We start from the raw sequence: 15119 nt of genomic DNA, 5'->3' as shown, positions 1-15119 counted from the left end.
TACTATGTCTATAATTTGTCCCAGAAAAATGTAATTAATAGGCATGGGGTAAAAGTAACCCGGGTAAACAATGGATATAGTCGGTGTTGGGGTTGAGTGAGTTAATGGGATACATTATTTGCTTTAACTCACTCAACCCTAGAGATTTTTGCTGCTTTTCAAAATTGGAAAAAAAATGTATCAAAAATGAGCATGTGTATAGATAGTTTTATTTAACTACCATTACCATGTAAAAACTAAAAACAATAGCGTTGATACTACGCCTATAATTTGTTCAAGAAAAAATGTAATAAATAGGCATGGGGTAAAAGTAACCTGGGTAAAACTACGGATATATTCGGTGTTAGAGTTGAGTGAGTTAACCCTCTCCTTACCATCCATCAGTGGCGGTTCTAGCCTATTTACAGTGGTGGGGCAAAGATATATATATATATATATATATATATATATATATATATATATATATATATATATATATATATATATATATATTTAAATTTATTTTTTTTAATTTTATTTTATTTTTTTGTTTTTTTATTTTTTTATTGGTTTTTTTTAAAATTTATTTATTTATTTATTTATTTTTTAATTATTTTTTTTAAATTATTATTTTTTTTCACCTTTAAAAAATAATATTTCAACCACAAATAATCACATTTACAATGAAATGACAATACCAGTAGATTTTAATTATTCCAAACGTAATCAAAAATGAATCACGAAAGAGAATACAACTAAAAAATAAAGCGACGAGACATAATGCGACAACACCTTGACAATACAAGTCCATTTCGTTCACTCGAAAAATTAAAGATTTGCTTTAATCCCTCAACGGCGAGATAAATATTTCTGTTACATTACTGGTTTTCAGTAGTATGTAGTAACCTTAAAGTTTTAATCGAGAAGCAACAACAGCGATATGACTCGAGTTTCATTCAGAGCTCAAATTGCATTTCATCTGCTGTGATTGAATGATTGTGCCGGTGGTGGTAGTGGTTGGAATAGTGGTAGCGGTGGTGGTGTCGGTGGAGGAGGATGTAATTATGGTAGTGGTTTTGGTGATGCTATTGGTTAGAATGATAGTTGTGGAGACGATGACGGAAATTTTATGATGATGTTGATATTGTTTTTATTGCTATTGTAGTACTTGTTGTTAATATTGTTGTTGTTGTTGTTGTTAATGATGTAGATGATGATGATGATGATGATAATGATGATTATGATGACAACGACGATGTCGTCGACAATGATGGTTACCATACGATATTACAAAGTTTATTCAATCTTAGGCTTTCGACAATAAATCATACAATTTGATGACCACATACATGAAAGTGGAAAAAAATGGTAAATGGAACCAAACAATAAACTGATACCATTAATAACCACAAAAAAATACAACAATAGTAATACCACCAATACGTACAATAATAATAATAATAATAATAATAATAATAATAATAATAATAATAATAATAATAATAATAATAATAATAATAATGATGATGATGATAATAATAATAATAACAATAATAATATTACCATCATCATTACTACTACCACCACCGCTACCACTATCACTACCACCATCACCATCATTATTACGTTTCCAATCATTTTTTTCTCGTTTTTAAAAATTTGATATCTATCAAAACAGACGAAATTCCGGTCATTTTTTTAAAGGGTAGTTAAAATATCTACGATTTTATTAGCCCTGAAAACTACGATTTTTATTTTCCTATTTCAAGTAGGCAGGTCTGCTATGACAAGTATCAGTATCAGTTCCATAGTCAAAAGAAGACCAACAAAAACAAAGTTTATTTAATCTTAGGCTTTCGCCAATACTTCATGCAATACAATTAAGACAAAATAATGTTACCAATTTCTCCTCATGCATTCGTTAGACTATAACAATAACGACCGTGTTATCTTTACTCCTTACCCAACCAACCCCGAGCTTCCCGCCTCTTCATCGCGAACTATCTTCTTATGTATGTATTAGCTTCAGGGGACGGGCAAGTACGGAATCTGCCCACCCTTCCGTATTTCCTCTATAACTTAGTAGAATTCAACTCTCTCCTTTCTCAGAAGAGTATTTCTCGTATACTAATTCAAATGTTGAGCAAACCAAAATGGTGGTTGTATTTTATTATATTTATTTAGTCGTGACTTTTGAATAAAAGTGTTTTGTTTTATTAGACGGAATACAATAGAATATACATTGTTTTGCAAAATTATTTTGTCTGGCAATAAAAATACAGCGGTAATTGCTTTAAGAATTAAAAAAAAAGAACTAACAAATTAATTTGTTAAAAAACAAAACAAAAAAAACCCCAAAACAACAACAACAACAACAACAAAAAAACAATAAGAAAACAATTTAAATAAATGAGTTTTGAGAAGCACTAAAGAAAACGAGAAAAAAAGAAAAGTTTAAATGGATAAACAAATATATAAAAACAACACAAATTAATACTAAATTGATATAAAATTAGTAAATTAATAAATTTAATTCAATACTGGAACATTCCCAAAGTCATTACATCAATGGTACCAGCACAAGTAAGGCAATAAATAAGAAAAAGTTCGTTTGCCAAAATCTCTATTTAGTTCTCACTGGTTAATAAGGTGGGCTCATTTGAATTAGCCCGACCTAGTACTGGAGAGGCCAGACAGCAAAAATCGGAGTTAGTTCACCGTCAGGCGACGTGACGATGAGATGACGATGTGGGCGGAGTGGAGTGGTTGGGGGGGGGGGGGGGGGTGATAAAAAAAGAACAGGAGCGTATCCTGGTTTATGCATTACGGGATGCATGGTGATTCGCAATCTATCAAAAATACACACAAATTGATTTCAGTACGAAGTATAAAGTTTAAGTAGTAACTTTTGAAATTATCTAATTTAAATTTGATTATTTCAGACCTGGTATTACAGCATATAACTTGAAAAAAACAGGCTGGTATTTGCCCACCCTGCCCATTATTACCAGCCGTCCCTGCCATCCATAAGATTAAGAAAATCGTCATATTTGTTACGATGCAACCAACAGTCTTCTCATTCTGGTATCTTTTGTACATCACAAATTATAAAGAAAATATTTTGTTCTAGCGATAAAAATTAGCCACTGGACAATTTTATTAATGTGTAGAATGCACTTGTTCCATTTCTGTTTGAGTAGGAAAAAAATCTATTTTTGTATGGGTGGGTGTGAAGTTTCAGGGAAAATTCTGAAAATGACTGGTAAGGAGAGAGGTTAGACTTGCTTTGTATATAAAACTAACACTTCATCAACAAGTAAAAGAGGAAAAATGGTTGACATTTATGTAGACATACGTTTATTATTCATTCTAAGACGAAAGGGCAGAATAAACACTGATAATCTGGCCCTTGTTTACAAGTCACTATTTTCAGCCAGTTTGCTCATGGTACTGAGTCAAACCATGATTTGTTCTGTAATAAAATAAAAATAATAAATAAAATAAAATTCCCTTCATTCATCTCATAGGGGAAATTTGTCTCTAGGGTCTATTCCAAGGGAAGACTGGAATAACCCAGGCGTCAGCCGCAGTAAAGCGCCGCAAATTGAGCTAAGGCGAGGTGACTTGCTCAAGGCCACACAGGGCAGTGGCGGGTGATCGAACTCGATACCTTTCGGGTAGGAAGCAAAGATCGTACCGCTGAGCCACTCTGCCCCTTAATCATAATCTGTTTATATTATATAACTTTTTTTTCACGAAGAGAGCAATGACACAGATAGGAGTTACTGGCATCTACTGCATTTTGTTTTTGGTGACAGAGTAAGAATACGAGTTTAAGGATGCCAGGTTCGAGAAAAATCAAACCATACCAGTGAAGGGATGAATAACTTTTCCTTGACCATTCCTTGGATGTCGCCCAATGATTGGAGCAATGTTTGAGTTGGAGATTAAATGTATTGAAATCTTATCTTTAGATAAACTTTCAATTTCAGAATGACGTAGGTCTTTATAACAACTTTGAAGGACAAAGATAAGGTTCAATCTCAGGTAAGAGCAAGAGTTACGCTGGTCTTAACCGCCCCCTACCCCACCCCCTTCAATCCCCCACAAAAACAAAAGCCAAAAAAGCAACAACAACCACCCCCCCCCCCCCCCCCCCAATAAAAAAGAAACACAATACAAAACAAAACAAAACAAAAACAAAAAGAACAGCTGTCATGCCAGATTCAAATCAATTGACTTTTGAAAATGAGAGAAAAAGTCCATGAAATTTTTAGTGGAAGGAAAATCTTTTATTTTAAGACACAATTAATTTATATTTTTGTATGTAGATCTACACTGAAGACAAAAAATATAGTTGTAAAATGAAATGATAAAATGTTAACTTAAAATGAATTTTATTTAATTCATCGATATTTATTGAAATAATGTAATAGAGAATTCATAGATTGTAAAATCAAAACTTTCAAACGTAGCAAATGCATTGACTATTATGTGACTTCGAGTACCATCAACCTATAAAACCCATACAGCCATGGTCTGAAAGAACACGAATTTGTGACCCTTCGCCTCAAAACGGTATTAAGTCGGGATGGTTAAGATTTTGAAAATTTAATTTATAGCCAGAAATATCAGACTTGTGTTGAGTTTGTATGTTTTATTGAGGAGAATGGATACCATAGTTTAGGGTGCTAATGCCAACAATTCATATTTTTGACCAGTTTAACATTTAATTCGGCTTTTAAGCATATTGTTTGTTCCGACATAATACCGTTTTGAGACGAAGGGTCACATTTATACTTTTGGCCAGAAAACTCGTCGATTAACTCACTCAATCCTAGAGATTTTTTGGTACTTTTAAATATTGGGAAAATGTATCTAAAATGAACATGTACATAGATAGTTTTATTCAACTACTATTAACATGCAAAAACTAAAAACGTTAACTTTGATACTACGCCTATAATTTGTCTCAGAAAAATGTAATAAATGGGCATAGGGTAAAAGTAACCCAGGTAAAATACGGGTATAGCCGGTGTTAGGGTTGAGTGAGTTGAAATGACTCTCTTCTTGGCAAAATCTCTCAAACCTGGAACTTCGTGTTTTTCCAGATAACGGTAGTATTATACATGTATCTTTATGCTTGGATTAGTAACAGCATTGGCTGAATACAAAAACAATGAAATACGTCTAAAAACATTTACCATATTCTAAAACGATGTAAATTGAGACTTAAACAATGTAATATTGTTATTGGTATGAAATGACAAGAAGTCTTCATAGAGATGAGACCCAAGAACCGGTATTAAACGTAGATCATTGCACAGAAAGAAAATAGCAGTAGTCCTCCAGAGCCATCGAGCCGGAGTTTCTCCGACGTTACTATGGCATGAAACGGACAATAGCGATTGTTTGCTACTCTTTGTCTAGACTCTAGTCTATCAAAACGTACTTTCCGCCAGAAACTAACAGACCAAGCTACCCAAATCACTACTTGGGTGGACAAAAGTCAGAACGACTTCATCTGCGATAGATCTTGGTCCTTTGCGCATGAAGCAAGTGCTCTTACAGCTAATCTATCGACGACCCCCCCCCCCCCGCCCCCAAAGAACGAAGATTAAAAAAATCAATAATATAAGGTTAGAGGAAAATTTGATGCTGCCTTAGAAATTCTTGTGTCATGTTATATAAGATATGAAATGACAAAATATTAGTCACGATAGAAAATGATAATATGTGACCCGTTTGCGTCGATCTGGTATTTTGGAGGAACGAGATTAATGGAGGACATTGAGTATAATATAAACATGATAACATAATTCAAGGCTTTTGGAATTTACAAAACAAAATTAACTAAACTCATTATATATCTGAAAAAGTGTGTATGGAACAGACGGGGCTGCTTGATTATTATCATTATTTCTAAAAACTATAATTTTATTGTATTTTTTCTTTGTTTGTCTGGCACAGTTTCATACAAACCTTTTCAGATATTTACCTTACACCAGTGTCTGCTCTCTAATTTCTCACTCTACTCAATAAAGGCATTTATTTTATTCAACCTCAAATGTCATGTGGTAAAACATACCATTAAAATTTCATCGTCATCACCGAGTTCACTCCCGAGTTAATACCGTTTTAAGACGATGGTGTTTAGGTTACATATAATCTGATTTCATATTTGTACAATGAGTTGACATGTACATTTTATAAAGATGTGGAGAATAAGGAGGGGAATGACGTCATGGAGGCAATATGTAACCAACCATGTCAAAACAGAATTATGTTGTAATGAACTTGGTAGTGGGAATTGAATTCAATGCCACAAAGACGATAATTGGGGTTACATTTTATTTCGTTATGGTGGTGAAGAATATAAACATTTTTTTACATTGCAAAAACGTTTTTAAAAAAAGCTTCGTATTTCTTATCATTTTGATTTTCAATTCACTTTTCTGATATCACTTCATCCCCGCATATAAGGTTTTCATTGAGATGTGAAGAATGATTGTATGAGTATAACAATAGTGAATATAGTGGTGTTAAAAATTTTCGAAATGGTGGTTGAAAGTTGGCCCCACAAGGGAATTCATATGAGAACATGCTTTCTGTACTGATGACGTCATGGCACCGGGACCACAGCTGAATACTCCGATTTGAGACACCTGAAAAGAAATAGATGAAACTTCTTATTGACGTTACAGGAACTACTATATATAGTTATATTTTCATTGAAATATTTTACTTAAAATAAGAATACAAACAAGACACATAATGTATTTCTTTGTGATATTACACCCTTGTTACTAGATTAAATCTTGTCATCATCATCATCATCATCATCATCATCATCATCATCATCATCATCATCATCATCATCATCATCATCATCATCGTCATCATCATCATCATCATCATCATGATCATCATCATCATCGTCATCATCATCATAATCATTATCATCATCATCATCACCATCATCATCATCATCATCATCATCATCATCATCATCACATTATTCATCCTCATCAATACCTCATCATTACTATCATTGTTCATTTTCACTATGCACAACTTCAAGAATTATTCATATGCATAATTAAAGAGTCTTACTTCAGTGTATTCTTGGGTTATTGAGGAGAAGAATTCTTCGAATTTGGGGCGTCCAAAATGTGTTGTGGCCTTAAGTCCAGTGAAAAGACTTTTCCCCTCCAACTTCTGGAAGTGACGCTCGCAGATATACTGGAATCATAAGAATGAAAGATTAAAGTTTGGGTCAAGTATTAGAAGATACATGAAGATGCTTAATTTTTTTTGCGAAAGTGACTCTAAATAATTTGACTTTTAAAAAATCATAATTTTCAACGATGTTATTATGATAAAGTAGAACTACTGAAAATTTTTATCATTAATGTTTTCTCTTTTTTTGGCCCAAGTGGAGATTTAATGATTTGACCGTAACTTCGAATGCATGCCGTCATATTCACAAACTCTTGATTTTATTTCTTTGTCTTTTTTTTTAAATATAAGGAAAAGAAGGTCTCCCATTGTGCTGACTGCTACTATAATAATATAACAAAATCGACTTTTTTTTTCAAAAAGCCAGAGGGGATGTGATAACTTGAGCTTTTAAAAAATTGAGCTTTATATAGCGCAATATCCACTACACGTGCTCAAAGCGCTTTACAAGGGGTCCCTGGTCAACAGCAACATTTAACATGTAGGACGGGACATGACGCCTGTAAGGCGATATTACTATTTTTCGGACAAAGACAACGCTGTTAACGGCCAGGTACTCATTTTACAACACCTGAGTACGATGACAGAATATGAGTAAAGAGCCTTTTCGAAGGACTCAACTATACCCCGAGCGAGGCTCGAACCCAGGATCTTCCGATCCGAAAGCGAGTGTCATACCACTAGACCACGTAGCCGCACATATCAACCATTTTGGTTATATGGCTCATTCGTAAATAAATACAGCAACACGTTCCGTCATTCATTTCCATAATGATGCATTGAGTTTGTTTTTTTATCACAGGGGGCCTGAGCTATTTTCTGTCATACCAAGTAATTCTGTAATATTTAATGAGTTTTCTTAATTTTGGTGGCATAAAACGTTCCACCATATTTATTCAGAAGGTGGTGAAATGCCCTACGGCAATTTTGATGCACAATAGCTTTAACATTGCTATGATGTCATCATTTTAGAATTAAGCAAGACCATCTTACCAGCATAGTTGTGCGAAGGTCATACTTTTCCGGAAATTGCGTCACAAAGACATGCGTGTTGACGATTTCCTGTACGTCTGCAGCCTCTACGTCTCTCAAGATATCAACCAACCACTCAAAGCTCTTCTGTGTTCTTGTGACCCAAATGAAATAAACCTGCCGATGATATCATGTGTCATTTCTTGTGTAAACTCGATTGGCAAATTTTCAGTTTGGGTTTTTTTCAGGGGGTAGCGTGGCTCAACGGTACGGTCATAGCTTCGTACCCAAAAGGTACCGAGTTCGATCACCCACCGCTGCGCTGTGTGGCCTTGAGCAAGTCACCTCGCCTTAACTCAATTGCGGCGCTGCACTGCGGCTGACGCCTGGGTTATTCCAGTCTTCCCTTGGAATGGGCCCTAGAGACAAATTTCCCCTATGGGATGAACAAAGGGAATTTTATTTATTTATCTATTTTAATTTTAAAATTATTCTGATTTAATTAATTTTTTTTTTTTTACTCTTCACTCCTCCAACGTTCAACAGAAGCCAAAGATGCAGGGCTTCTACTGCTGTCTTGACCAACCAGTCAAAGCTCATTAATTTGTGTTCTCGTAATCCAGATGAAATAAACCTACCGGTAATATGATGTCATTGCTAGTGTAAATTATTTTGGCAAATTTTAACTCTTCTAATTTCTTTCTGATTCCGTTTAAAAGTAACCAAAGTTGCTGCGTTGATACTGCTTTCTTGGTCAAAAAAACGGGTTATGACTTTGGCAATAACCAAATTATTACCGGAGAAAACTAAGAATAAAATATCAAAACATTCTCAGTGTTAAAAGATTAACTTAAATTGAAACAGTATCACATAAGAAATATCTGCATACCTTTTTGCAAGTAAATTGTTGTCCAATGCGAGACTTGAAAGCAACATCTTTGAGAATGGAAGCAAATGGTGTTACGCCAATACCTCCTCCTACTAGTATAGCAACGTCAAATGTGTACCAATCCTGATGGCCTTCACCAAACGGTCCGTCCAGGTAGAGCTGAGGATATATTGAGAAAGCAGAAGGTATGGAATCCATCATATAAATGGAATGCAATATTTTCTAAAGGGTAATGATGTAAATACAACAGAGAAAGGGAGGGCGGATGAAATGGTTCAGCTTTTTTACAAATACAAAGACAACGACATTTATTCGTCTTTCTGTAGTAGAAAAGGAATTGATTTCTTCCATTTTGATGAGTGCGAGGTCTATTGAAGTGTACTTTCAGCCAAGTCAAACTCAAAGTCAGCTACTTAGTTACTGTTAGGCTGGGGGAGGGGAGAGGCTAGCAATCCCGCAACAGGCAGTGAGCATTGATTTCATCAGGATTAACTGAGTTGTCACGTTTATCACAAAGACATTGTGGTTTGAATCTAATAATTGTAATTTGTGGAAATTGACTTTTCATAGGGAGTCGAATCTGGGATTAATCGATGCCACGCCCCCCCCCCCCCCCCCCCCCCCCGCCCTCTTCCCCTCAATCCATATTATTTACGTTTTCTTCTCTTGACAACACACGACATGCTATGTGAGCCAGTATCCCAACCTGCAGTTTATCGGAGTGAACTAGACAATGAAAATTAAATTGAATCTAGATACAGTCTAACATTAATATTATTTTTTAAATTATTTTTTTTATCATCATCATCATCATCATCATCATCACATATCTGTACTCAAAAATAAGCCTTACATTATTATTATTATATTATTATTATTATTATTATTATTATTATTATTATTATTATTATTATTATTATTATTATTATTATTATTATTATTATTATTATTATATTATTATTATTATTATTATTATTATTAATTATTATTATTATTATATTATTATTATTATTATTATTATTATATTATTATTATTATTATTAATATTATTATCGTCATCATTATTATCATTATTATTATTTTATTATGTACTCACGTTAGGATGGGCCTCTTCTTCATCGAGAGCTGAACTGTACGTTTTCCTCAAGGCATTCGTCCAGGGCCCTACGGCCCGTATATGAAGACTTAGTGTTGGTTCATGGGGCGCTGACGTGAGTGTGAAAGGGTGGTACTCACTAGGACTCAGGGCTAAGCAGGCAATCCTCACCCACTGTCCAGAGCGGTACGTGAAATTAGTAGGCCTCTTGAAAACAAGTCTTAGTACACCTGTCGTGAAATAATAATAATAATAATAATAATAATAATAATAATAATAATAATAATAATAATAATAATAATAATAATAATAATAATAATAATAATAATAATAATAATAATAATATATCTATATTGTCCATTAATATGGCACTTTGTCATTTAGCTACCCTTGTTATAACGTTATATGCCAACTATAACATTGAACAGATATTTCACTCCTACTTATTTTCTCTCTCTCTCCTCTCTCTCTCTCTCTCTCTCTCTCTCTCTCTCTCTCTCTCTCTCTCTCTCTCTCTCTCTCTCTCTCTCTCTCTTCCTCTCTTTCAATAATTATTAGCAGTAAATCATTCAAGTTCCCATAATTTAAGGAACAGATATTCCATGCTATCACCCCACCTCACCTGGACCGAGGTGGTTGCAAAAGAGACACGAGAGATGACTTTGTAATAGTAGGTAGAAGGTACGTTATCCATCCTGATCTGTTTTCAGCTTTCCTCATTAGTGATGGGCTGGCTGTCCATTCCATGTTATACTTTGGTAATAAATAAGTGCGGCTATGTGGTCTAGTGGTATGACGCTCGCTTTCGGATCGGAAGGTCCTGGGTTTGAGCCTCGCGCTCGGCGCATAGTTGAGTCCTTGGAAAAGGCTCTTTACTCACATTCTCTTACCGTATTCAGGTGTAAAATGAGTACCTGGCCGTTAACAGCGTTGTATTTGTCCGAAACATTGTAATATCGCTTAACAGGCGTCATGTCCCGTCCTACATGTTTAATGTTGCTGTTGACCAAGGACCCCTTGTAAAGCGCTTTGAGCACATTTAGTGGATATTGTGCTATATAAAGCTCATTGTTTTTTGTTTTTGTTTTTTTTGCAATAGTGGGTACTCCATCCTGATCTGTCTTCAGCTTTCTTCATTAGTGATGGGCTGTCCATTCCATGTTATACTTTGGTACTAAATACGTAAAGTGGTCGTGGCACCATTGTGTCACACTACTGGAATGCGGGAGGCTAATCTATTCATTAAAGGCACACGACTGGAATGCAGGAGGCTAATCTATTCATTAAAGGCACACGACTGGAATACAGGAGGCTAATCTATTCATTAAAGGCACACGACTGGAATGCAGGAGGCTAATCTATTCATTTATCCAAGTATGCTAATTAATCAAGCAGGCACGAATCGTCCGTAAAGGCGCCTTTTTTTGTAAGCGTCGGAATGGTTTTGAATCTAAAAACGGTCCATGTCCGGTCCAATATTTTGCTACATTCAGGAACTGATTCATTTTTAGTATATCATTATCGTTTATTTATTTATTTATGATGATGATGATGATGATGATGATGATGATGATGATGATGGTGATTATTATTATTATTTTATAATAATAATAATAATAATTATTATTATTATTATTATATTATTATTATTATTATTATTATTAATATTATTATTATTATTATTATTATTATTATTATTATTATTATTATTATTATTATTATTATTATTATTATTATTATTATATTACCATAACAATAATAATAATAATAATAACAATAATAATAATAATAATAATAATAATAATAATAATAATAATAATAATAATAATAATAATAATAATAATAATAATAATAATAATACCTTGTGTTGATAAAAGGGAACCCGAAACGTGATCAAACATCGTCTTATCTTATTTATTCAAGATGAACCTATATTCACATTCGTTTATATTTGCATGCAAGGCTAAGGCAGCACATTAATTTTTATTCACCGAATACAAATCTCTGCACCTGGCATTATAAATAGCATAAATTCACGACCAAATAGCAATCATTAACTGGCACTATATGCGGAGAGCATTATCTCCTCGCGAGAAAAATGAGATTTGTAAAAAATCTCAATGAAATGATGACATGAAAAACACTAATTTTGGCGTCATTAAAATTTAATCTAACGTAATGAGTATGGGTTAAATTTTGCATATAATGAAATATTTGAGCTATTCCCATCTATATAAAATGAATGATTTTCAAAATGAGTTAATGAAAGTTTAATTATTGTTTTCCGATTCTGGAAAAATCAGGAATCAAAGAATTATCCATGCCCAGCCAAGCAGACTGATACGCTACAACCAGGTAACTCATAATCATCACATAACTCATAACTTTGTGATTTTATTTAAACGATGATATATTTATAAAGAAATTACGTCATTGCTATTTGTGCCCCATGAATGATATTTCTTGGTTAAACCACGCTCAACTCCTCCCCCCCCCCCCCCCTCCCCTCGCGCCCCCAACCCACCCTAACTCTCTAGAAAACATAATCTAACGAATGACGAAATAGAGGTGAATAATGGACGAGAAAGAGGAGGATGAGGAAATTGAAGTGGAATAGAACGATGGGACTGACGATGGGGAAAAAGAAGGATAGGGATGAGGAGAAGAAATGGCGAGGAGGAAAAACAAAAGAAATCATAGTGCTCTGCTACTGATGATCGTAGAACATTATAAAAACGATAAATGCAACAACACCGATGATGATTATAATACTAATGAAATAAAACAACACCCCCCCCCCACAAAAAAAACAAAAAACAAACAAACAAAAAACAAAAAAAATAAACAACAACTCCAAACAAACAAACAAACAAAAGAACAACAACAAAGAACCCCCAAAAACAAAACAAAAATATGATGAATGATACTAATAGCAAAAATGATGATGATGATGGTGATGATGATGATGAAGATGATGATGATGATGATGATGATGATAATGTTGATGAGAATAATTATAATAATAATAATAATAATAATATTAATAATAATAATAATAATAATAATAATAATAATAATAGTAATAATAATAATGATAACAATAAAAATATCAATGATAATAATAATAATAATAATAATAATAATAATAATAATAATAATAATAATAATAATAATAAGAAGAAGAAGAAGAGAAGAAGAAGAAGAAGAAGAAGAAGAAGAAGAAGAAGAAGAAGAAGAAGAAGAAGAAGAAGAAGAAGAAGAAGAAGAAGAAGAAGAAGAAGAAGAAGAAGAAGAAGAAGAAGAAGAAGAAGAAGAAGAAGAAAAATGAGAATATGTAATAATAATAATTATAATAATAATGATGATGTTTATAATAATAATAATAATAATAATAATAATAATAATAATAATAATAATAATAATAATAATAATAATAATAATAATAATAATAATAATAATAATAATAATAATAATAATAATAATATAATAATAATAATAATAATAATAATAATAATAGGATGATGATGATGATGATGACGACGACGATGATGATAATGATATGATGAATGATGATGATGATGATGATGATGATGATGATGATGATGATGATGATGATGGTGATGATGATGATAAAAATAAATAAATAAAATTTTTTAAAATAATGATAAATAAACAAGTAAATAAATAAATAAATAAATAATATAATAATAATAATAATAATATAATAATAATAATAATAATAATAATAATAATAATAATAATAATAATAATAATAATAGTTTGCTTTCATAAAGAGGAAATCCGGAACGTCAATCATCGTTAAGGCTTAATATAATATGGTTTATATTTCATTGGAATGAAAGTGTCAGGAAGCCTTTCAATTTTGATTTACTAAATACTAATCTCTGAACTCGATTTTATATAGATTGCATTTTACGACATATTAGCAATCATTATGCGACGTCTTAGCCGGAGAACGAAGAAATATGATAATCGTTAAATATCTCTATGAAGGGGTGATTTGTAAAATACCGCGACACCAAATTTGGTGTTATAAATATTTAATCTAAAATATCGGGAAGGAATTTACACATCTAATGAAATGTTTTTGCTAGACGCCCCCTTATATAATGAATAATTTTCAAAATCAGTTAATGAAAGTTAATATTTTTATCAGATTCTTAAAAAATCAGTAGTCAAACAATTATGGAAACCCAACGTAAGCAGTCTGATATGCTACAAACAGAGAACTCAATATATTTGTAGTAGGCACTAGCTGGTGTTTAACTCTCTCCTTACCAGCCATTTTCATGATTTTCTCCAAAACTCCACACCCAACTAACACAAAAATATATTTTTATCACTGAAACACAATGGCAGTAAAGTTCTTGCGATACATAATTTCTTTAGCAAAACATGCTCTACAACACACTGTTTATTTTCTTTAATTTTTATGATGCACCAGAGAAATTTGAATAAGAAAATTGTTGGTTGTATCGTAACGAATGTGACGAGTTTGCTGCTGGTGATGAGAGGGTTAAGAGACAGTGCCGGAGAAAACAGAGAGAGAGAGGGAAATAAGCCAAGAAAGAAGCCATAAGTCAGTCCCGACTGGGGATCGAGCCTCAGACCTTTTGATTATCATTACAACACAGAGATTACCCGATAGTTGGAACGATTTAACCCTCTCATTACCAACTATAGGAAAATCGTCACATCGTTAACCTTCTTCCGCACTAGGACAGGACTGTCCCGGGACAGGACAAAACAGTCCCGTTGTGTCCCAAGCCGTTGTGAAATGCTACAAAATCAACGGGACAGGACTGTCCCAGTCCCGTGTTCATATCGTTTGTGATAGTAGAAAAATATAGCAGACTTCCGCACTAGGACAAAAAAGTCCCAGACTTGGCGGCGCCGTGTCAAACTTGCAATACTGTCGTTATT

At 33.1% G+C, this 15119-nt stretch overlaps 1 protein-coding gene across 1 annotated transcript in view; it reads right to left on the bottom strand.

Moving 5' to 3' along the window:
- Positions 1–4249: 4249 nt before the first annotated feature.
- Positions 4250–15119, bottom strand: part of LOC144966266 (dual oxidase 1-like) — a 70418-nt gene continuing 59548 nt past the window's right edge. The window contains exons 29-34 of the mRNA XM_078902475.1: positions 10176–10405; positions 9080–9238; positions 8212–8367; positions 7093–7221; positions 4795–6644; positions 4250–4548 (exon numbers count right to left, since the gene is read on the bottom strand). Of these exons, the coding sequence (XP_078758601.1) occupies positions 6522–6644; positions 7093–7221; positions 8212–8367; positions 9080–9238; positions 10176–10405 (797 nt within the window). The 3' untranslated portion in view covers positions 4250–4548; positions 4795–6521. The remainder of the gene's footprint in view (positions 4549–4794; positions 6645–7092; positions 7222–8211; positions 8368–9079; positions 9239–10175; positions 10406–15119) is intronic.

This window comes from Berghia stephanieae, chromosome 2 (assembly GCF_034508935.2).
Source record: "Berghia stephanieae isolate SIO BIC M18660-M18661 chromosome 2, UCSD_Bste_1.3, whole genome shotgun sequence".
Lineage (NCBI taxonomy): Eukaryota > Metazoa > Mollusca > Gastropoda > Nudibranchia > Aeolidiidae > Berghia > Berghia stephanieae.
The sequence above is the reverse complement of the archived record's forward strand: the minus strand, read 5'-3'. Positions and strand labels throughout refer to the sequence as shown.